Source organism: Eutrigla gurnardus, assembly GCF_963514095.1.
Source record: "Eutrigla gurnardus genome assembly, chromosome: 21".
In the NCBI taxonomy this organism is placed as follows: Eukaryota; Metazoa; Chordata; class Actinopteri; order Perciformes; family Triglidae; genus Eutrigla; species Eutrigla gurnardus.
Genome location: NC_139932.1, coordinates 14822293 through 14839473, shown reverse-complemented (window position 1 = coordinate 14839473; position 17181 = coordinate 14822293). Strand labels below are relative to the sequence as shown.

At 44.4% G+C, this 17181-nt stretch overlaps 1 protein-coding gene and 1 long non-coding RNA gene across 3 annotated transcripts; both read right to left on the bottom strand.

Annotated features, from left to right (window-relative positions):
• Nucleotides 1-324: 324 nt before the first annotated feature.
• On the bottom strand, nt 325-5262 carry pim3 (Pim-3 proto-oncogene, serine/threonine kinase). The gene is made up of 6 exons (XM_084038427.1): nt 4754-5262; nt 4355-4464; nt 4140-4190; nt 3674-4037; nt 2575-2751; nt 325-2155 (listed from the first exon to the last, which is right to left on the bottom strand). Exons 1-6 carry the CDS (start codon nt 4839-4841, stop codon nt 1950-1952), a joined length of 996 nt encoding a protein of 331 aa, XP_083894553.1. The 5' UTR covers nt 4842-5262; the 3' UTR covers nt 325-1949.
• A 7824-nt stretch (nt 5263-13086) lies between these two features.
• LOC311032140 lies at nt 13087-14604 on the bottom strand. 2 transcript variants are annotated; one of them, XR_014599163.1, is made up of 4 exons: nt 14521-14604; nt 14303-14369; nt 13963-14128; nt 13087-13774 (listed from the first exon to the last, which is right to left on the bottom strand). It is a non-coding gene; the product is annotated as an uncharacterized lncRNA (long non-coding RNA). The 2 variants fall into 2 exon arrangements; XR_014599164.1 differs by having other exon boundaries at nt 14303-14587.
• Between the last annotated feature and the right edge of the window lie 2577 nt (nt 14605-17181).

The following is a 17181-nucleotide window of genomic DNA, read 5'->3' as shown; positions in this document are numbered from 1 at the left end:
TGCATGTGGGCTGTCAATTGGTTGTATTTTAGTGGCTGCATGCGTGTGAAGTAGCATGACATCCCCTCCCGAGACACACGTGTCTCTTATTAGCCCTGTGGTTGTGCAGGTTGTCACCCAGCTAAAGGCTCCTGTGATGTTTGTGTCAGGAGGTAACAGTGTTATCACTATAGGCAGTGCAAATTAACCAGGTGCTATATTGGACAGGTATATTAGCCTCCCAGGGGGAGTGCTGTTAAGTAGAAGAATATTGGCTGGGGGGGTTTCATTAGCATGTGTGCAAGGTGTTGAGACACCATGAGCAAAATGATGAAGACACCAGACTTATTTCTGTACATAAAAATGGGAGTTTTAATTGAAACGTTTGTATCAAAAAATAGCAATATCCATCCTTCACAGCCACAAGTCACACAGCTGAACTGAAAAGGTCTCCAATATGAGGCTATGTGACGACTACGAAAGCTGCTCCACCCGTTGTTTAGCTTTCCATAGAACTCAAAATTAATCTTGACAGTACAGAAACCAGATGGATTTCTCTGATAATTAGCCATTCAACATTACCAACAGACTTCTTCTTTTAAAAAGTAGTTAAATAACATTCAAATGCTCTTTTCAAATTTAAGTAAACTTGTTTTATTCTGCTTTACATCGACAACTGCTTCAGTGCATCCTCCACATCTCAAAAAAAAAAAAAACATGTCGAAATGTAAAAATAAGTTATAGGAATGCAAACCAAAGGCCAAGTAGGATATGCAAAAATGTAGAGGGGATTTTAAGCATGGACAATAAATAAATAAATAACCACAGAGTGTGGAATGTCTACATGTTTACAAATAAATTAAATGCAAACGGGGAAGAAAAATAATGTACACACAAAAAAAAAAAAACAGGCTGTACAATATTTGTTGAAAAGAAAAATACATAATTGAGTCCATGAATATTGCATTGATTGTGCATTTCACACCCCAAACCCTGAGGGAGGCCAGGGGCGGGGGCCATGTAGTGTCAAGCAGTGAGATGGCGGGAGGCAAAAATAAAAGTCAAGAGGGCCACACACCCCGCAACAGGCATGGGGGGGGCAGAGGGGAGAAAAAGGTGGGGGGTAGGTGTGTATGTGTGTTGACATTTTGTAGACATTCAGAAAAGACAGGATCCAGTTTCCAAACACCTGTTCAGGCTATAGAGTGAGTGAGCAGCGTTAAAGAGGGCGACACAGAGTTGAGTCGAGTGTTTTTCAAGTATTCCATTGTCAGGAAGAGCCCCCACCTCTTTCTCTCCGATCTAATGCTATCTTAGCCTCTGGGCTGGAGGCCGGTTGGCTTACAGTGATGGAGAGGAGGGGAAAAACACAGCCTTAACCCCTCCCTACCATCACAGCACAGGCAACCCAGCCACCAGGCCATGGGAAAGTCCAAAAAACAGAGTTGTTGACAAAAGCCCCCCCCCCCGAGAAAAGCAGCTTTCCAAAAAAAGGCACTACAAAATCAAAATTAAAACATTTAAATAAAAAGTTTTTCTCCAAGCTCTATGAGAGCAGCCATGTCTGAATAGGAGGGCCTTGCCAGCTGCATATTACAGCCTAGTAACAAAACGAGTAAAATAAAGTTAAAAGGGGGAGGGGAGGGGGATAAATAGTGCTGGTAAGACCGCCCAAAACAGAAAAATGTTCCTGATTAGGAAACAAGTATAATTAACTGAAAGGAAAAAAAAGAAGGGATGGGGAAAAATAAGATAAGGGAGAACAAATAGTAATAAATTAGAAATTCCCTACAAAAGAGGAAAATTAAAGTATATTTTTCTTGCCGGACCAGCTGTGTCAAGCACCCAGCGGCTGATGGGCCAGTTGGGCTACAGGCTGCCGAGTTTGAGTCCATGTCACCCCCCCACACACCTCTCCATCCTAACCCCTTCTTTCCCCAGAAAGTCTTTTCGGTCCATCAGAGCCGTCCTCAGAGGCTCTCCTTGCTCGAGCTTGTGCTTGACGAAGAGTCTGTGTCGATGGTCCTTAGGCGGATTTCACCGGCGACCGGCTCCTCTTGTGACTTGGGTGACTCTGTCGTTGTCGCCCTCATCCAGGGGTGGTCGCAAATTTGCTCCAGGGTGGGCCGGTCTGAAGGCCGCAGGGCCAGGCACCATTTGATCAGCTGTTGGCACTCTGGAGGGGGGAGACAGAACAATGTTGAGGATAAGAGGTCTGAACTAAAAGAGAAAAGTACTGTGCTGTGTGTGGCTGCACTACACATAACTCACTTTGTATGGATCTACACTATCATAGCCAATAGAATAAGAGCACACATCCTTTTATTGAGTTACCTCTCTGGGGGAACCAGTGATGTTAAGTGCACCGAGGGACGATGTTACAGCTAAAATCTCAACTTTAGTTATCAACAATGAATATTTCGACAGCAATTTCAGCTGGTAATCCTTCATGGCTGCGAGGCATTCCTCACTAATTTAAATTGATTCATACTGCTTGTCAAACCAGGAGGTGGACTTTGGGGCTGTACCAGTTACCGTGGCTAGAGGGCACTAGAGTCAACTCATGTGTTATGCATGTTGTTGTGGTTGACTTACCGGCTGAAACCCTCCTCCTGAAGTATAGTCTCCCTCTGAGGATCTCCTCGTCCTGCTCAAAGGGGATGTCTCCACACACCATGTCATACAGCAGCACGCCTAGCGACCACACCGTCGCCGAGCGACCATGGTATCTATGGAAGCGGATCCACTCTGGTGGGCTGTACACTCTTGTACCTACAGAAAAAAAATTAGGGAAAGAGACATTGTTAGGGGTGTGATGAGCATTTGTTGTGAAACAATACATGAAGAAGTGAAAATAGATATATTCTAAGGATTTGGTGATATATTGTAAGAATATAGAGGACCAGTGCTTGAAATATAGGAGCAGCAGAGGGACTGAATAAAAAAAACTGATAATAACTAATGTGTCTGCGTCTAAAATGGCTTAGTCATAGTGGAAATGCTTTCCATCTTTCTATAGCCACAAACTGGGTGACCTGCCTGCGTCTCCTCCCTCTCTCCTTACTTTTCCTCCCCCTCCCATCCCCTCCCCCCCTGTGGAAGGAGGAACTTGGATATCAAACAAAAAAAAAAGGGCAATGTGAGCCCCATCACGTGAACCGCCGACTCGGGTTTCACAACAAACAGATGTTACGTGGCACTGACCTAATATCCACAAACTGCGACTATTACTCAAGCTTCACCAACAAAATAACAACCGGAAATATAAAAGTACACTCCCGTCTCACAAGATGAGGATGAATCAGATATAAAAAATAAAAAAAACACCACGCGCGCGCACACACATAATAAACTGTGAGTCATCTGTGAATCCGTAACATACGCGTCACACATCCCGCTAAAAAAAAAACACAGAGCTTTTCATTTTTTCATCAATCGATCTGCATCCGCGATAACGAGCCGCGAGACCCTAGGCGAGGAAAACCCTCGACCAAAAACAGACCACTGCGTCACAGCCTCGTGAACGCCTCCGTGGCTGAATATAGCACAGCGGAGCATCAAGGGCAAAACGCAAACCCGGCCCACACGGATATAATATTCACAACAACGACTTACACGTCCCCCCAAAACATTGTAACACCTAATAGCTATTAATGCAACGGGGATGGGGGTGGGGACGGGGGGAGCCGCTTACCGTCGAAATCGGTGTAGACCGTGTCCTTGAGAATCGCCCCCGAGCCAAAGTCAATAAGCTTGAGCTCCCCGGTGCGTAGATCCACAAGCAGGTTCTCATCTTTGATGTCCCTGTGCACTACGCCGCAGCTGTAGCAGTGTCTGACCGCCTCCAAAACCTGGCAGAAAAACCCCCGGGCCGTGTCCTCGTCCAGGGCGCCCTTCTCCGTGATGAAGTCGAACAGGTCCTTGACGAGCTCCGGCCTCTCCATGACGATCAGCCAGCCGTCCGCGCGCTCGTAATAGTCCAGCAGCTTGATAACTCCGCGAAACGACGAGCTGACCTTCTTCAGCAGCAGGATCTCCAGGGGGACCATGGATCCGTTCTGTGGGCAACGCGAAAATACGTTGAGATAGTGCACATCCACAACCACCCCCAGGGGTGGGGGTGGGGGGGCAACCAAAACAAAACAAAACACACGACTTACAATTGTGCCCCATTCGGTCACCCTCTCCTTCGCCACATGTTTCACAGCAACCTGAAATATCACAATAAAAGGAAAACATGTTTTTAATACAAAATATCGTGCGGGAATTGCATTGTATTTCCTGGTTGGCGAAAAAAGGACGCCCCGGCTTTCATGGCGGCACATGTAACATCAAAACATAGACCCCCCCCCCCTCCCAAGATCCCCGTGCTTACCGGTGCGCCATCAGAAATCCGGCTGCCGGCGTACACTGTTCCGAATCCGCCGCTTCCCAGCACGGATCCCACTTGGTACGTCTTCTCGAAAGGCTCCTTTTCCACTTTAACTGCAATTTAAAAAAAAAAAGGGGACGAGCGTTAAAACAAGGAGAGGTCAACGGTTCCACAACAGAGCGCCGCTGAGCGCGAGCTCACAACAGAGCGCCGCTGAGCGCGAGCTCCGGCGGTTAGTCAACGTCTACTAGCAGTGCAAAGCCGGCACAGTGTTGTAACGTTAGCTTACTAGAAAACCAACAAAACGAAGTAAAAAACACGATTCTCAAAGTACTACTTGTATCATATTCAATGTGAAGGTGGTGGAGGGGAAAAAAATAACGTCCAAAGACGGTGACCTACCCGACTGGAGCTGTATTTTCACTGGTAGATGGTCCATACTTGAAGGATTGCAAATGTGCGAAAATGAACCCAACTTTGACAACAACATATTCACGCTGAAAGCCGGTGTAGACGATCCTTATCCACTCGTTGAAAGCCAGGAAGAACAAACGTAGTAAAAATCAGAAGATAACGCGGATTCGGAAGGCGCAGCGTGTAAAAAGGCGGTGCGGGACCGTCTCAGCTTCAAGCGAATAGATATATCCCAGTCCAGCAGTGCGCCAACTCCGCCGCACCGCGCCCGTCAAAGTCGCCTCACGACCGTGAAGTCGTCCCCCCGAGAACCGGCATGAAATGGGACTTCTGTGGTCTCGACTCGAGCGCAACTCAAAACGAAAACAGTCCTTTTTAAGTGATAAAAAAAAACCCGAACAGTCCGACGTGTACGGTAGCCGTGTCGACACTAGAGTGAGTTTAAAGGGCCTCCGCAGTGTGTTGTTATCCTGAAGAGTGGCCGCTGTCTGAGCTTTGGCGCGGTCTCCCTGAGCCAATATTTTGACGCGCAGTGGGATGGTGATATCCCTCCGCCACCAACACAAGTCGACACGTTCGGTTACTCCCAGCGAAAAATCGCTATTTTTCACCAGAAACACACCAAGCCGAAACCACTGGGCGCGTATCGAGTATTTTATCAAACTTTTTCTTCTAAAGTACTAGCGAAATACCCCTTTTCACCGCGCACTACTTTCTCATAGTACTAGACGCCCCAGAATCCCTTGTCTGGAAGCATTGCGCTGTGTTCACTATCGAATCGGAGGCGACGACCAATTAGATGTCGTATATAAATACCGTGGTTCGTCTCTGGGCCAATCAGGGAAAAGTTATTACAACGAAGAAGGCATTTGATTTGAGCGCACGTGGCGCCAATTCCGAGTTGCCTCTCCCCCCCTCCCCTTTCCTCCGCAGCTCTGCAGTCAGGAGACAGTGCGTTTTCTGTTTGGAGGGGAAAGTTCAGTTCGTGGTGGGTAATGCACTACAAACTACTGATTATCTCTTTCAAGTTGTTCACGGAAGCGTGCACGTAAACTCACTTGTGTTATTTGTTTGCCTTTCGTTTACATACATATGATAGAGAGGGTTGTAACAACGAATTAGGCCTACACACAACCAACATAAATATGCCAAAAACGGGACTTAAAAGGAGATTTCATTATATGGGAACAGTTGAAAATAGATACAAATAGCTACATAATAATCTCAAAACAATTAGTAAATGTTCCCAGAAGAGAGAACACACTGCATGTCATGCATGTGCATTAGTGTACAAAAACTGTCTGTCCAAGGACGGCTGCAAAATGCTGTGTTAAACACAGGCAGTGTATGAATGATGATATGAGAGGACACTATGCCACGCACCGACACAAGCATGAAATGCACAATCAGATGGTCACAGTTTGTGAAGCCAGCTGTCCCATTCCAGTCTTAATGTTACATCTGACATGACCTTGGTTCTTCGTGAACTATCCACTTTCTGGTACCTCTGATAACCTGCGTGTGTGTGTGTGTGTGTGTGTGTGTGTGTGTGTGTGTGAGAGAGAGAGACCACAAACCAAACAGAAGCATCAGAGAGTTCCAGGGAACCTTATCTTGCTATAGGCCTGCCGACTGCAAAGTTATGTAAATGTGAACACACACACACACACACGCTCCAGATAAGAGCGGCCTGTGGGCTCACCCGATGCTCTATTCACCTTATGATAATTTACTGCCGCTTCGTGTATCTAGTGCATGGTCACTCGTACAAGTTGAGACAATACGTGCCGTGGCTTTATGTTGTATATTGGATGTATGTTTCATACACAGCTTTGTGTCCCCATGATGGGAATAAATGCATTAAGAGGACTCATAAATGTACTCAGCCAGAGAGTATTTGCATGAAGGGGATATACTACTGTGGACATGCAGATCGTGTGGGTGCATGTGGAAGAAACTCAAGGGCTAATTTGCTTTTATCTTCTAAAACATTTGTGTAAATGACAAAGAGGTTCATGGATTAAGTTTCAAATGAAATGTGTTCAACCCTGCTCAAAAAAAAGACAACAACCTTGCATCACTCCTGCACGAGCATTCTGTGGTCATGGGTGTATTTTAAGAGGCGCTGTGGGCCCTGACCCACACAGTTGTTATTAGTAATCGCCTGTAATACTTCGCTTTTTTAGTGTTCCTTTCAAAAGCTGAATCTTCTGCACCTTTCTGTGTAAAGCTTGCCAGCATTTCCACACGTTTCCTCCCACAGTTCAAACAGATCAGCTCAAGTGAATTGGAAATAGTAAATTGCTCGGGGGTTATCAGCTTGAATGAGTTTGTATTTCTATGGCTCTTAAACAAAATAAATTAAAAAAAACGACATCTCCTTGTTTGTTCTGCATAGAGTGTCACCTGACACAAAGTTGCACTCGCAGCTCCGTGTCGCACGGAGAAAGGTATGACAAAATGTGCTTTCCATTCCCTGCCTGCAAGCAGATGCAACAGATGCAATGAAATAACATGCAGGGCAGCCCCACCGTGCATGTGTGCACATAGAGGTGGAGCGGATGGACAGATATTGAGTGTCAGCCCCGTGATAGATTGGTGTCCTGTCCAGGGTGTTTACTGCCTTTCACCCAGTGCATGCTGGGATAAGTTCCAGCAATCACATTATCCTGGATATGAAAAATAAAAAAAGAGACTATGGATGGATAAAAATAAAAACACCATCACTAGCTTTCACATATATCTCTCTGAGACCACACAGTATGGATCCCCCCCCCCCCAATCCTGGCATCCAAGGCACTTGAGTGTGTTTATATATTGCTGATTGCGATTATTTTCCCCTCTCTCTGCCTTTTTGAACCAGCGGAGCAACGAGCGAGGCCACCAAGCAGTCGGCCAATCAGGCGCGTTGACAGCGGAAGCACACAGCTGTTTCGCCTTGCCTCATGTGAACGCGTGCTATGCAGTTGTTCACAGCTCTCGTGGGAAATTATCATCAGAGCTTTTATTTATGCTCGCCAATCCTTTGATTCGTGGAGGCAGAGGAAACGCCGAAAGGGAGGGAGTGAAAAGAAAAATGGCTTGTGGCCCGCTGATGAGCTGTCACTGTCCGTTCCTCCTCCTCCTCTTCATTTTTTTGCTTCTCCCCCTGTCTCCCTTCCTTCTCCGCGTGCCTGGGATGCCTCCCGTTTTCCTCTGCTCTAATTACTGCCTTCGCACACTGTGTCAGCGAGCCGAAATAGTTTTGATGAGGGGTCCGGCTGCGTTTGCATCTGTAATTTGATGGGTTTCATTGGGGACACATAAAACCAGACACACCAGAGGGTACGTGGCCACATCAGAGCCCCGGGTCAGCCGGGGTTATTTTTAGCCCCATCACGCTAGTCCGGTGGCAGCCACATCATTTTGGTAACCCGCCGATTGAAATCGATCCAGCTTGGTTGAGCTGGTGCTCTCTGCCAGGGAAATCTGAGGGCCTGAGTTTGTCATGCGTCGTGATGGCGTTGGATTCCTCAACATATATGCAGGATATATGGTTACCATGTCCTCAAGGTAGTTAGTTTACGTCTACTAGCCGTACAAGCTGGCAAGCCGTCAGAAAATCAGCAACCAAAGTAAAATACACGATTCTGAAACCACTACTTCTATCAAAAAACGGTGACCTACCCGACTGGAGCTGTATATTCACTGGTAGATGGTACAAAAGTTAGATGCCATTGCCCAATTGCAAGCTGTCTTGACTGGAGGTGACCTTTGAGAGTCCAAAAATGCAGGATGCTATCGTAGCTTATTAGCGCTGCTGCATCATTTTCTTTCATGTTTTACTCTTCTTGTCTGCTTCACAAAAAACCAATGGTTTACAGAAAGTTAAGAGACTTGACCTGATTGTGCAAGTCGGTTTTTGAATTAAATACACAAACTTCACGTCTAGCTAGCGACCTAGCTAAGGAGCTTGCTAATTCACCGCTAGCAAGCAACTGTCAAGAATGTAAGCATGATAGATAACAATCCGTAAAGCTAATGTTAGCTAAACTGGAACTTAAGGCAAGCTAGCCTACGTTAGCATAAATATGTGCTAACTACATAGCTAGCTTCTTATACAGCATCTCCATTAAAATCATATTACAAGGTAATATTTAACTATAAATACAGGTAGATTACGGTAAGAAGGATATATAAATGTTTGTACCCCCCCTGACCTGTTGTTTTGACCTCTTCTGGGGAAGTTGTTCCCATCCTCTGCACCACTTTCTGATTTGCCTGGTCTTTAGTGGGACATCTAAATCAACACAGTGAGAATATAAATATATAAAATAAATTCTCCTTTGAAAGTCAGCCCCATTACAAACCCAGGTTAAGGCGTGCGTTTTGTGAGCCGCCCAGGTCGCTGCATGGATTACTGTCTGGACTCGGCCTTATGCAACAATGTCAGGTCCCTAGTTCACCTCGTAATCTGGGAGCGCTTTGCGTAACCGTCCATTAGCTCTTTCTATACGTTCCCTCACACCTTCACTTTCACGCTTCTTACAGGCTATGACTGACCCTGACCATTCACACAGGATCTTCTGCTTCTGGTAATCTCAAGATGAACATTTGCCCCCCCCCCCCCCCCCCCCCAGATGTCCACTCCAACGTTGACACAGGGAGTCATAGCCCAGGGTCACACTCGGGTGCATGTGTGGGTGTATTTGTGCGCCGGCCAGCCTGTCAGTCAGCCAGCCGGGAAGTCAGAGGAGGACATTACGTGGGATGAAACATTATTGTATTTAGATTGAACTCGATAACAAGTTAGAATTGTGAAACGTATTTGTTCTGAATATATTTGCATTTCTTATCACTCTCTGGACACGAAGGACAGTAATGATGTTACATAATTACACGCACACACACACACACACACACACACACACACACACTGCACATAATGAAAACCAACAACATATATATTCTGCTACCAAGCTGTTTCCATACTGCTGCTTCTCACCATGAAAACATCCATATTGGCTTAATGGCATCCGAGCTCCCTATTTCCTGTATGCACATGGCCAGTGTGCACGTGTTCAATGTGTAAGTCTTTACATAAATGCTACAGGATGGGGACAGAACAGGCCGCAGGGCTACTGTAGGAAATTTCTTATAAACAAATCCCATTTAATCATTTGGATAGGAACACGTTTTTACTGCCAAGTTCAGGTTTCGGTTAGCCTTTGAGCATGCCATGTAAAAAAAACCTGGCAAGCTGCCCGACTCAGAACTGCGGTTGTAAAACATTTTTGCAGTAGCAAAGATTAGCACAGTTTTGATGGGGTGGGGGGAACAAATTAAAAACAGGTGCTCAGTTTTCGTCGCCTTCCCTCTAATGGGGGGCTCCTTAGACGACCGGATCGCAATTTGAGCCATCAAAGCGTTTACTTAACGGTTGACGTAAATGGTTTACATTCCAATTGGAGTTCTTATCCTTATTAAGAGATCGTTATTTACCAGTCAATATTCACTTTCAAAGTCTATTGCTCAAACCGTTTGAGAAATCTTCCCCCCCAAGCAGCTGCGTTGGCAGTTAATCCTGAGCGGCAGAGCTGCCGTATATATACTGTCCTCATACCGTATACATGAAAGTTTCAGCTAATGCTCCACTTCCCTCCACTGACTTGATCCATTTAACTGCCCATCCCTGTCTTAAGAGGATACTGAGACCAAAGCCTTAAATCCCAGAGGCCCACGACCCTGGGTGGGGGTGGCAGCAGGGCCAGAGATGGTCCAGGGAGCTCTCAATGTACCCTGCATGTTCAAAATAGTTGTCTTTGTCACTGTAATTGGCTGCATCCAGGTAAAGGCCATTATCTTTTTTTTTTTTACTGACATTAATTTGACCATGTAACAATCGCAAAAGACGGGATGTGGATGAAAAGAAAACGGATGAGCAATTCTTTTGTGGTTTGAGTCAAAAGGGCTGCGGTTCAACGTGAGGTCGATATCCTCAGTGTTTTTTTGTTGTTGTATTTTTTCATTTTAGAATGTTTTGATGTGGTCCAAATAATAGGTTTGATTGAAATATTCAAGGGCAGTGCAGAACGAGAATGTATTATGGTCAGGTCACAGCAAATGAATAGCAAACATTTAAATAAAAACTAAAAACTTGATCCATCAACTTTCTGCCAATTATTTCAGTTCAGGTCACTTTTATTCATTGGATAAAGATAGAATATCATATTCTATACACAGGATACAATATACAGTACAATTATTGTAATATACAGCTGCCTGAAATGAGATATGAACATTTAAAATGTCCTTAATACATAATTGCAGGTGGTCTTTTTGTCATTATTAAACCAGCATGGCAGCTGGCAGATTTCTATTCCCCTTTATGAACGTATATTTTTGATTGTGAACCGTTTGATTGGTTTAATTTGCGTTTTAAATTACAGTTAGGATCGTACACATTGCGAACGCTAAGGTCGTGACCTCAGTATTTCATCTGGGAATGTTTTGGGGGGTTTTTGTAACATTAATAGCAGTTTCTTGGGTAATACTCATTTGCTTTTCTTACAGGGAAATTTGAAGATTTTCAACAGGCTTTGTATTGTTCCGATGTGGCTGGTATGTGCAAATAAGTCTGTAATGTGATACTTGTATAGGAAGCTGATATCAGTCCGTTGTTGATTTCAAGCAGAGATACGACCAGATGGTGTCATATTGTTCCCGACGAGTTTAAAGGGGAAACAGGCGACTCGCTGACTTTCTTTGAGCTTATATATCATTTAACAAAGGCAAGATATCAGCAACCATCAGTGTTGGATCGCCGTTGAATTGAGCACCTCTAGCAACCATTGGTTCCTGTCTGCCCTTTGGCCCGCGCTCCGAGTGATCCCATTGGTCCGTCTGCTGTGACAGGCATTGTGCTGACTTTGTGTCTGTGATGGCCTGGGCTCTGGCACAAGCTGCCTGGTCAGCAGTCTGTGCCCACACACACACACACACACACACACACACACACACATCGAAAACACACATTTCACCACCAGGAGAAAACGTCCTTATAGACGTGCACAAGCCCAAACATAATTGAGCTGCTCATCCACACACGTTAGCGATATGCCGGCTACACAATGTGTTTATGTTTCTATCGTCCATCTTTTCCGCCGTCGCGTCATTACTTATTCACCAGCGTGGCTAACAGCCACATGTCGCCATGGCGCCATTGTGCAGAAATTGAACCCTCAGGAGGCCCTAATCCATAGGTCCCGATGTTATGACACAGTGACAATAGCGAGCAAAGCAGCTGCAGATCCTCTCGCCATGACACCTATGACACCGGCACAATAACCCTTCCCCGCCCCCAACGCTCAAACCCTTCACACCTGAGCGCTCACTCTGAAATGAACTATGAGCGGAGACCAGGAGTCCAAATTATCAGGTCTTCAGACTCAAATGGGCTCAGTTCGGGTTTACATGATTACCGTAATTAAAAGGTGGAAGGTGGGAGTGTGATTGGCAGCTCATCACCACGGCCTGCTCAAGGCGACGGAGGAGGTTTAGCCTCTTATAGACAACGACCAAGAAGAAATGAAGGTGACACAATCCTCTGTTTATTCCTATTTAAATGCACCAGTAATCACTTTTGACCAGGTGCAATGATGACACTATGTGTCCCAATTACCCAGGTGAAATTAATTTATGCACAACATTTGTTTGGCGCTATGAAACACAAGACATTTGCGAATGATTCCAGCTTCATGACCCTGCAGTGTCACACATCCAGCTCACAACAAAATGAAGAAAGAAGAAATCAAAAGATATTCTGACTTTTTGACGATCTCCACGTGTCAAAGTGGTGAAGTGCAACTTTAAAAAGGGACCAACAGCTTATGAGAAATCTCAATAGTGAAAAAGAACAGAAGAAGGTCCTTGTCTATAAAAACCACTCCATTTGGGTCTTTCGGGCTTCTGTAATGATACCAATTAGCATAATGATCTTCTGCATTGAAAAGTCACACTCCACTCTGCCCTCCTCGCGGAGCCACACACAGACACACAAACAGGGAGGTAATGAGAATAAATCGCGTCGCGTCAGCACCGGCGAGGAAATGCCTCCTAACGACGGCCCCGACTAATTGCGTGCCAATAGGCTTTGCACGCTCAGCGGTTTGAAATGCAAGACGCCGCCGCCATTGGTCGGGCCTTTTGCGTTGTAATGGCAACTCTCCCGACCGAAACCAGTGGCCATTGAAGATAACGCTCTGTGCTTATTGAATAATTATATGTCCAATTATACCCAGTGAATATATTAAGCCTTCGCCTGTCAATACCGCCACACTGCAAAATTTTACGCTGTGAATTCACAATAAATTATTGGATAAATTTTGCATGACTTTCACAGTAAGGATTACAACAATATATTGTAAATTAAGTCACAGCAATTTACTGTGATTTCAGTATTGTGATATTACAATGCATTGTTGTAAAAGCACAACTGTATACTGTAACTTTACAGCTTCTATGGCAACGCAATTACTGTGATATTACAGTACATTACTGGGGAATTACAACCTTTTGCTGTACATCATTACAACAAGGCCCTGTACTTTTACTGTGAATTCACAATAAATTATTGGATAAATTTTGCATGACTTTCACGGTAAGGATTACAGCAATTTACTGTGATTTCAGTCTTGTGATATTACAATGCATTGTTGTAAAAGAACAAACAACTCTGAGGTAAAGTCAATGTTAGCCCAATGGCATATTTATTAACAAATAAATATTTTTCAACATACAGCAAATGTCAAGAAATTCAAGAATACAAGAAATTCAACTTCCTAGTCAAACTTTCCAAAGCAATCTTAAAATGCAGATAAATTGTGCAGAAACTTGCGAGTGAACTACCTGTCTCACTATGATGGCCACTCAAAGTCAATAGGTTTCCTCAAAAGGGCGTTTGCATGAGGGTTCATTGTTGTCCGCTTCTTGGTCTTTGAGCCTCTTCCAGGATTGATGCCCAGGAAGCACCTGTTAATAAGCAAAGATAGTTTCAGTTTTAAATAGATTTATGGATGAGTTCGCGAGATCAGGATGGTCTCACCAGGCTAGCCTCAGGTACCTCCATTGTCAGCAATTTAGAACTCAAGATAATCATTGAGTTGGAAGCCTGTACTATAATGTGAATTACAAGGTTAAAAGAGATCTTTATACAATACCTTTGAATGAACTCCAGCGTCGCCGATCCAGCAGCAGGATACTCAAGGTTGAAGACTGAATAGCTGCTGAAGAAAGCAGCTACTCCGTGTAAAAACAAAGGGTGTGGGCCCATCACGACATGTCCCTCGATGGATATCAGCCATCCAGAGGGCTTCATCATGTCACCTGAAAATGAATAGATACAACATCATGTGTTATGAGCACTTTGAGATCTGCTTCAGATACAAAGGGCTATACAAATGTAATTTGTTATCATTATTTATTGTGGTGATGTAGATTTCTAGAATCAAAACAAAATACTGAGTTAGAAATGTTGATACTAGATCCAAGTAACATTACCTTGAATGATCAAGCAGGAGGTGCTGGGGCATTCTGGAGTACTGATGTCCACAGCAGTGGCACATGGCTGTAACATAGTAACACACAATAGCATGGATTTAACATTAAAGGATAAATATTGTTCATTGGTCAGAGGTAGTAAATCATACAAGGTAATAAATGGCGTCTAATGTAATCACTCATTTTACATTTTAAATATTTGAATAAAAAATCTTTACATTTCAAGGATGCGTCAGGTGGTAGAGCTGATGGGTCAGGTGGTAGAGCTGATGGGTCAGCTGGTAGAGCTGATGGGTCAGGTTGGTAGAGCTGATGGGTCAGCTGGTAGAGCTGATGGGTCAGGTGGTAGAGCTGATGGGTCAGCTGGTAGAGCTGATGGGTCAGGTTGGTAGAGCTGGTGGTATAGGCCCAGCAGCCTGCAGGTAGGACCTCTGCTTCCTAAACATGAATTTGCAGTCCTGTGTGTTTTCTGTAGCAGTCAGGCACCCAAGACTAGTAATAATAGGGGGCATTAGTATGCTGTTTTGTGTGCTGAACGAAGTTATACACATTCTCATACACATGCTCACATCCAACCAATTTACAGTGGAACATTGTGGTGCATTTTAACTCGTCACCTACCTGATCTATTTACCTGATAGCCTGACACTGAACAGGATGGTTAGCCTGGCCATCTGATGACCTGGAAAAAAGAAAAAGGAGAAATTACACAAAGGCAACCAACAATATGAATTTCAGTTTGAATGCAGATTATGATCATGAGTATGTTGTAAAAAACATGATCTGTACATAAATGTAATGGACATTTTTGGAGTTACATCACCTGTGTACGGCAATATTATCCCTAGCTGAAACTTGACCAAGAGCAAAAGCGTTTTTGCAGAATAGTAGCCTATCCATGCATGGCGAGCAGCTGGTCTATGTGGAATATCTCTAACGATGCAGGGAGCCGCTACATGCCCCATAGACTAGCTAGTCATTAGCCTGCTTAGATCGGCTACCGTTCGGCAAAACCGCTTTTGCTCTGGAGTCAAAAACGAACGCGAAAGTAAGTGAAAAAGTTCGTGCTTAATGTCGCTACGTGTACTCTACAGTGCGTTATGTTCGGCCACGTAGCCCCGGTTTGATATGAAGCTGAACTGGAGGATGCGGGTGTATTGTTAGCTTCGGCTAACACGGGTAACCCACTGTCTCGGTGCGGAAAGACCACTCATGAGAGGAGAATAGTGACGGCGACGTTACGCTAATATGCAGCAAAACACTTCCATGTACCCCCGCACACGCTAACCCAGAACAGACCAGCCCCGCGAGCGAACATGACGACAACAGTACCAGTAACAGTCCGGAACGAAAAGACATCCGAGTGGAAACAACGGCCCGCTACGGACCAGTTCGGCTTCAAATCAAACCTGGGCTACATGGTCTAACCATATAACACACTGAAAAGTACACGTAGCGACATTAAACACGAACTTCTTCACTTCCTTTCCCGTTCGCTTTCCTTCTTATTTCTCTCTCGTCTTATTGTTCTTATCTCACGTAGCAAATCGTTGCTAATCGTGCTAGCAGCCGTTTGCTAGCTAGTATTATTACTACTGCTATTAGCAAATGCTGTGAGATCACGTTCAACAATTTCGGGCACTTGCTAACAAAATATGAACTGTGTCATGCGAATAACGTTCATGTGAAAGTAAATATTATCATCATATTAAATAACATGGGTGTAAGTGCTGCAAACAGAGTTATCCATGCTGCTCACCTTCTCCATTCAGCCGGGATGAGAAGAGGGAAACCGCCGCGTCTTCAGTTCAAACCAAGTTCGGTTATGTCATGTGACTTCCCAGGATAGTTCAATACAGTATTTCACTGTTGAATGCTGTGAAATCCTTGCATTTTTTTACTGTGTTGCTGTGATATTACAAATCTTGTTGTGATATAACAGGGGTTTTTTGATTGCAGGATTTTACTGTAACATTAGAGTTAGATGCTGTAAAATCCAAAGATACTGTAGTTTTTACAGGTATTCATTGGGATATTACAGGGGAACTAAATTACAACAAGTTACTGTAAAATAATACTGTTAATTATTGTGAAATGCTGGTAATTTCTAACAGTGCATGTGTAATTTCATCATCATGGGATAATGATGCCTCTGCAAATATTTATCAACCGCTCCCCCTCCGGATGATTGGTGGGGACAATATGGCAGCCTTGTTTGACGATGATAAAAAATTACCAAATGTATATCTGTTGAACATATTCGTTCAAATCTTTTTTTGGCATGTTTTCAAAGATAGAAAAATAATTACTTTTTCCCCTTCTTGTGCCTTTATATGCAAATATAAATAAACAGCAGTGAATATGGCTGATCTGGTTTCAAATGATCCCTGATGTTGACCTTTCGATGCTACGCGACCGTCTCACGGAGACAGAAAATGCAAATAAAACAAAACAAAACAAAAAATCCGCCGGTGCCTCTCTGTTCCTCGTCCCTGTCTCTTTCTCGGATGGATTGTGGGTAATTATGGAGGGCCGTTGAACTGTGGGTAATTACGGGCAGGAATGCTCACAGCTGAGAGCAGAGTGAGAGACCGAACGTCGGCATGGCAACCACATAGGTGTTAATTATTTTCCTGCTTTAAGGAGAGGGAGGAATCCCCTCTTCAAAGGGAAGAAACACCTGTGAGTAGAACCCCCTCAACACACACACACACACACACACACACACACACACACACACACACACACACACACACACACACACACACACACACACACACACACACACACACGCGCTATTTTTCTTCTCCTACAGCTCCCTGTAGTTTGCACCGCCATTTTCCCCTCACTCTTCATCTCTCCTCCTTAGTTTGCTTCCT

Excerpts from the sequence above, each read along its gene's own strand:
- pim3 (XM_084038427.1), bottom strand. The coding sequence starts at position 4,841 with ATGTTGTTGTCAAAGTTGGGTTCATTTTCGCACATTTGCAATCCTTCA. Across the intron at positions 4,038-4,139 it reads TGACCGAATGGGGCACAATT|AACGGATCCATGGTCCCCCT; the intron begins GTAAGTCGTGTG and ends CGTTGCCCACAG. Across the intron at positions 2,752-3,673 it reads GGTCTACACCGATTTCGACG|GTACAAGAGTGTACAGCCCA; the intron begins GTAAGCGGCTCC and ends TTTTTTCTGTAG.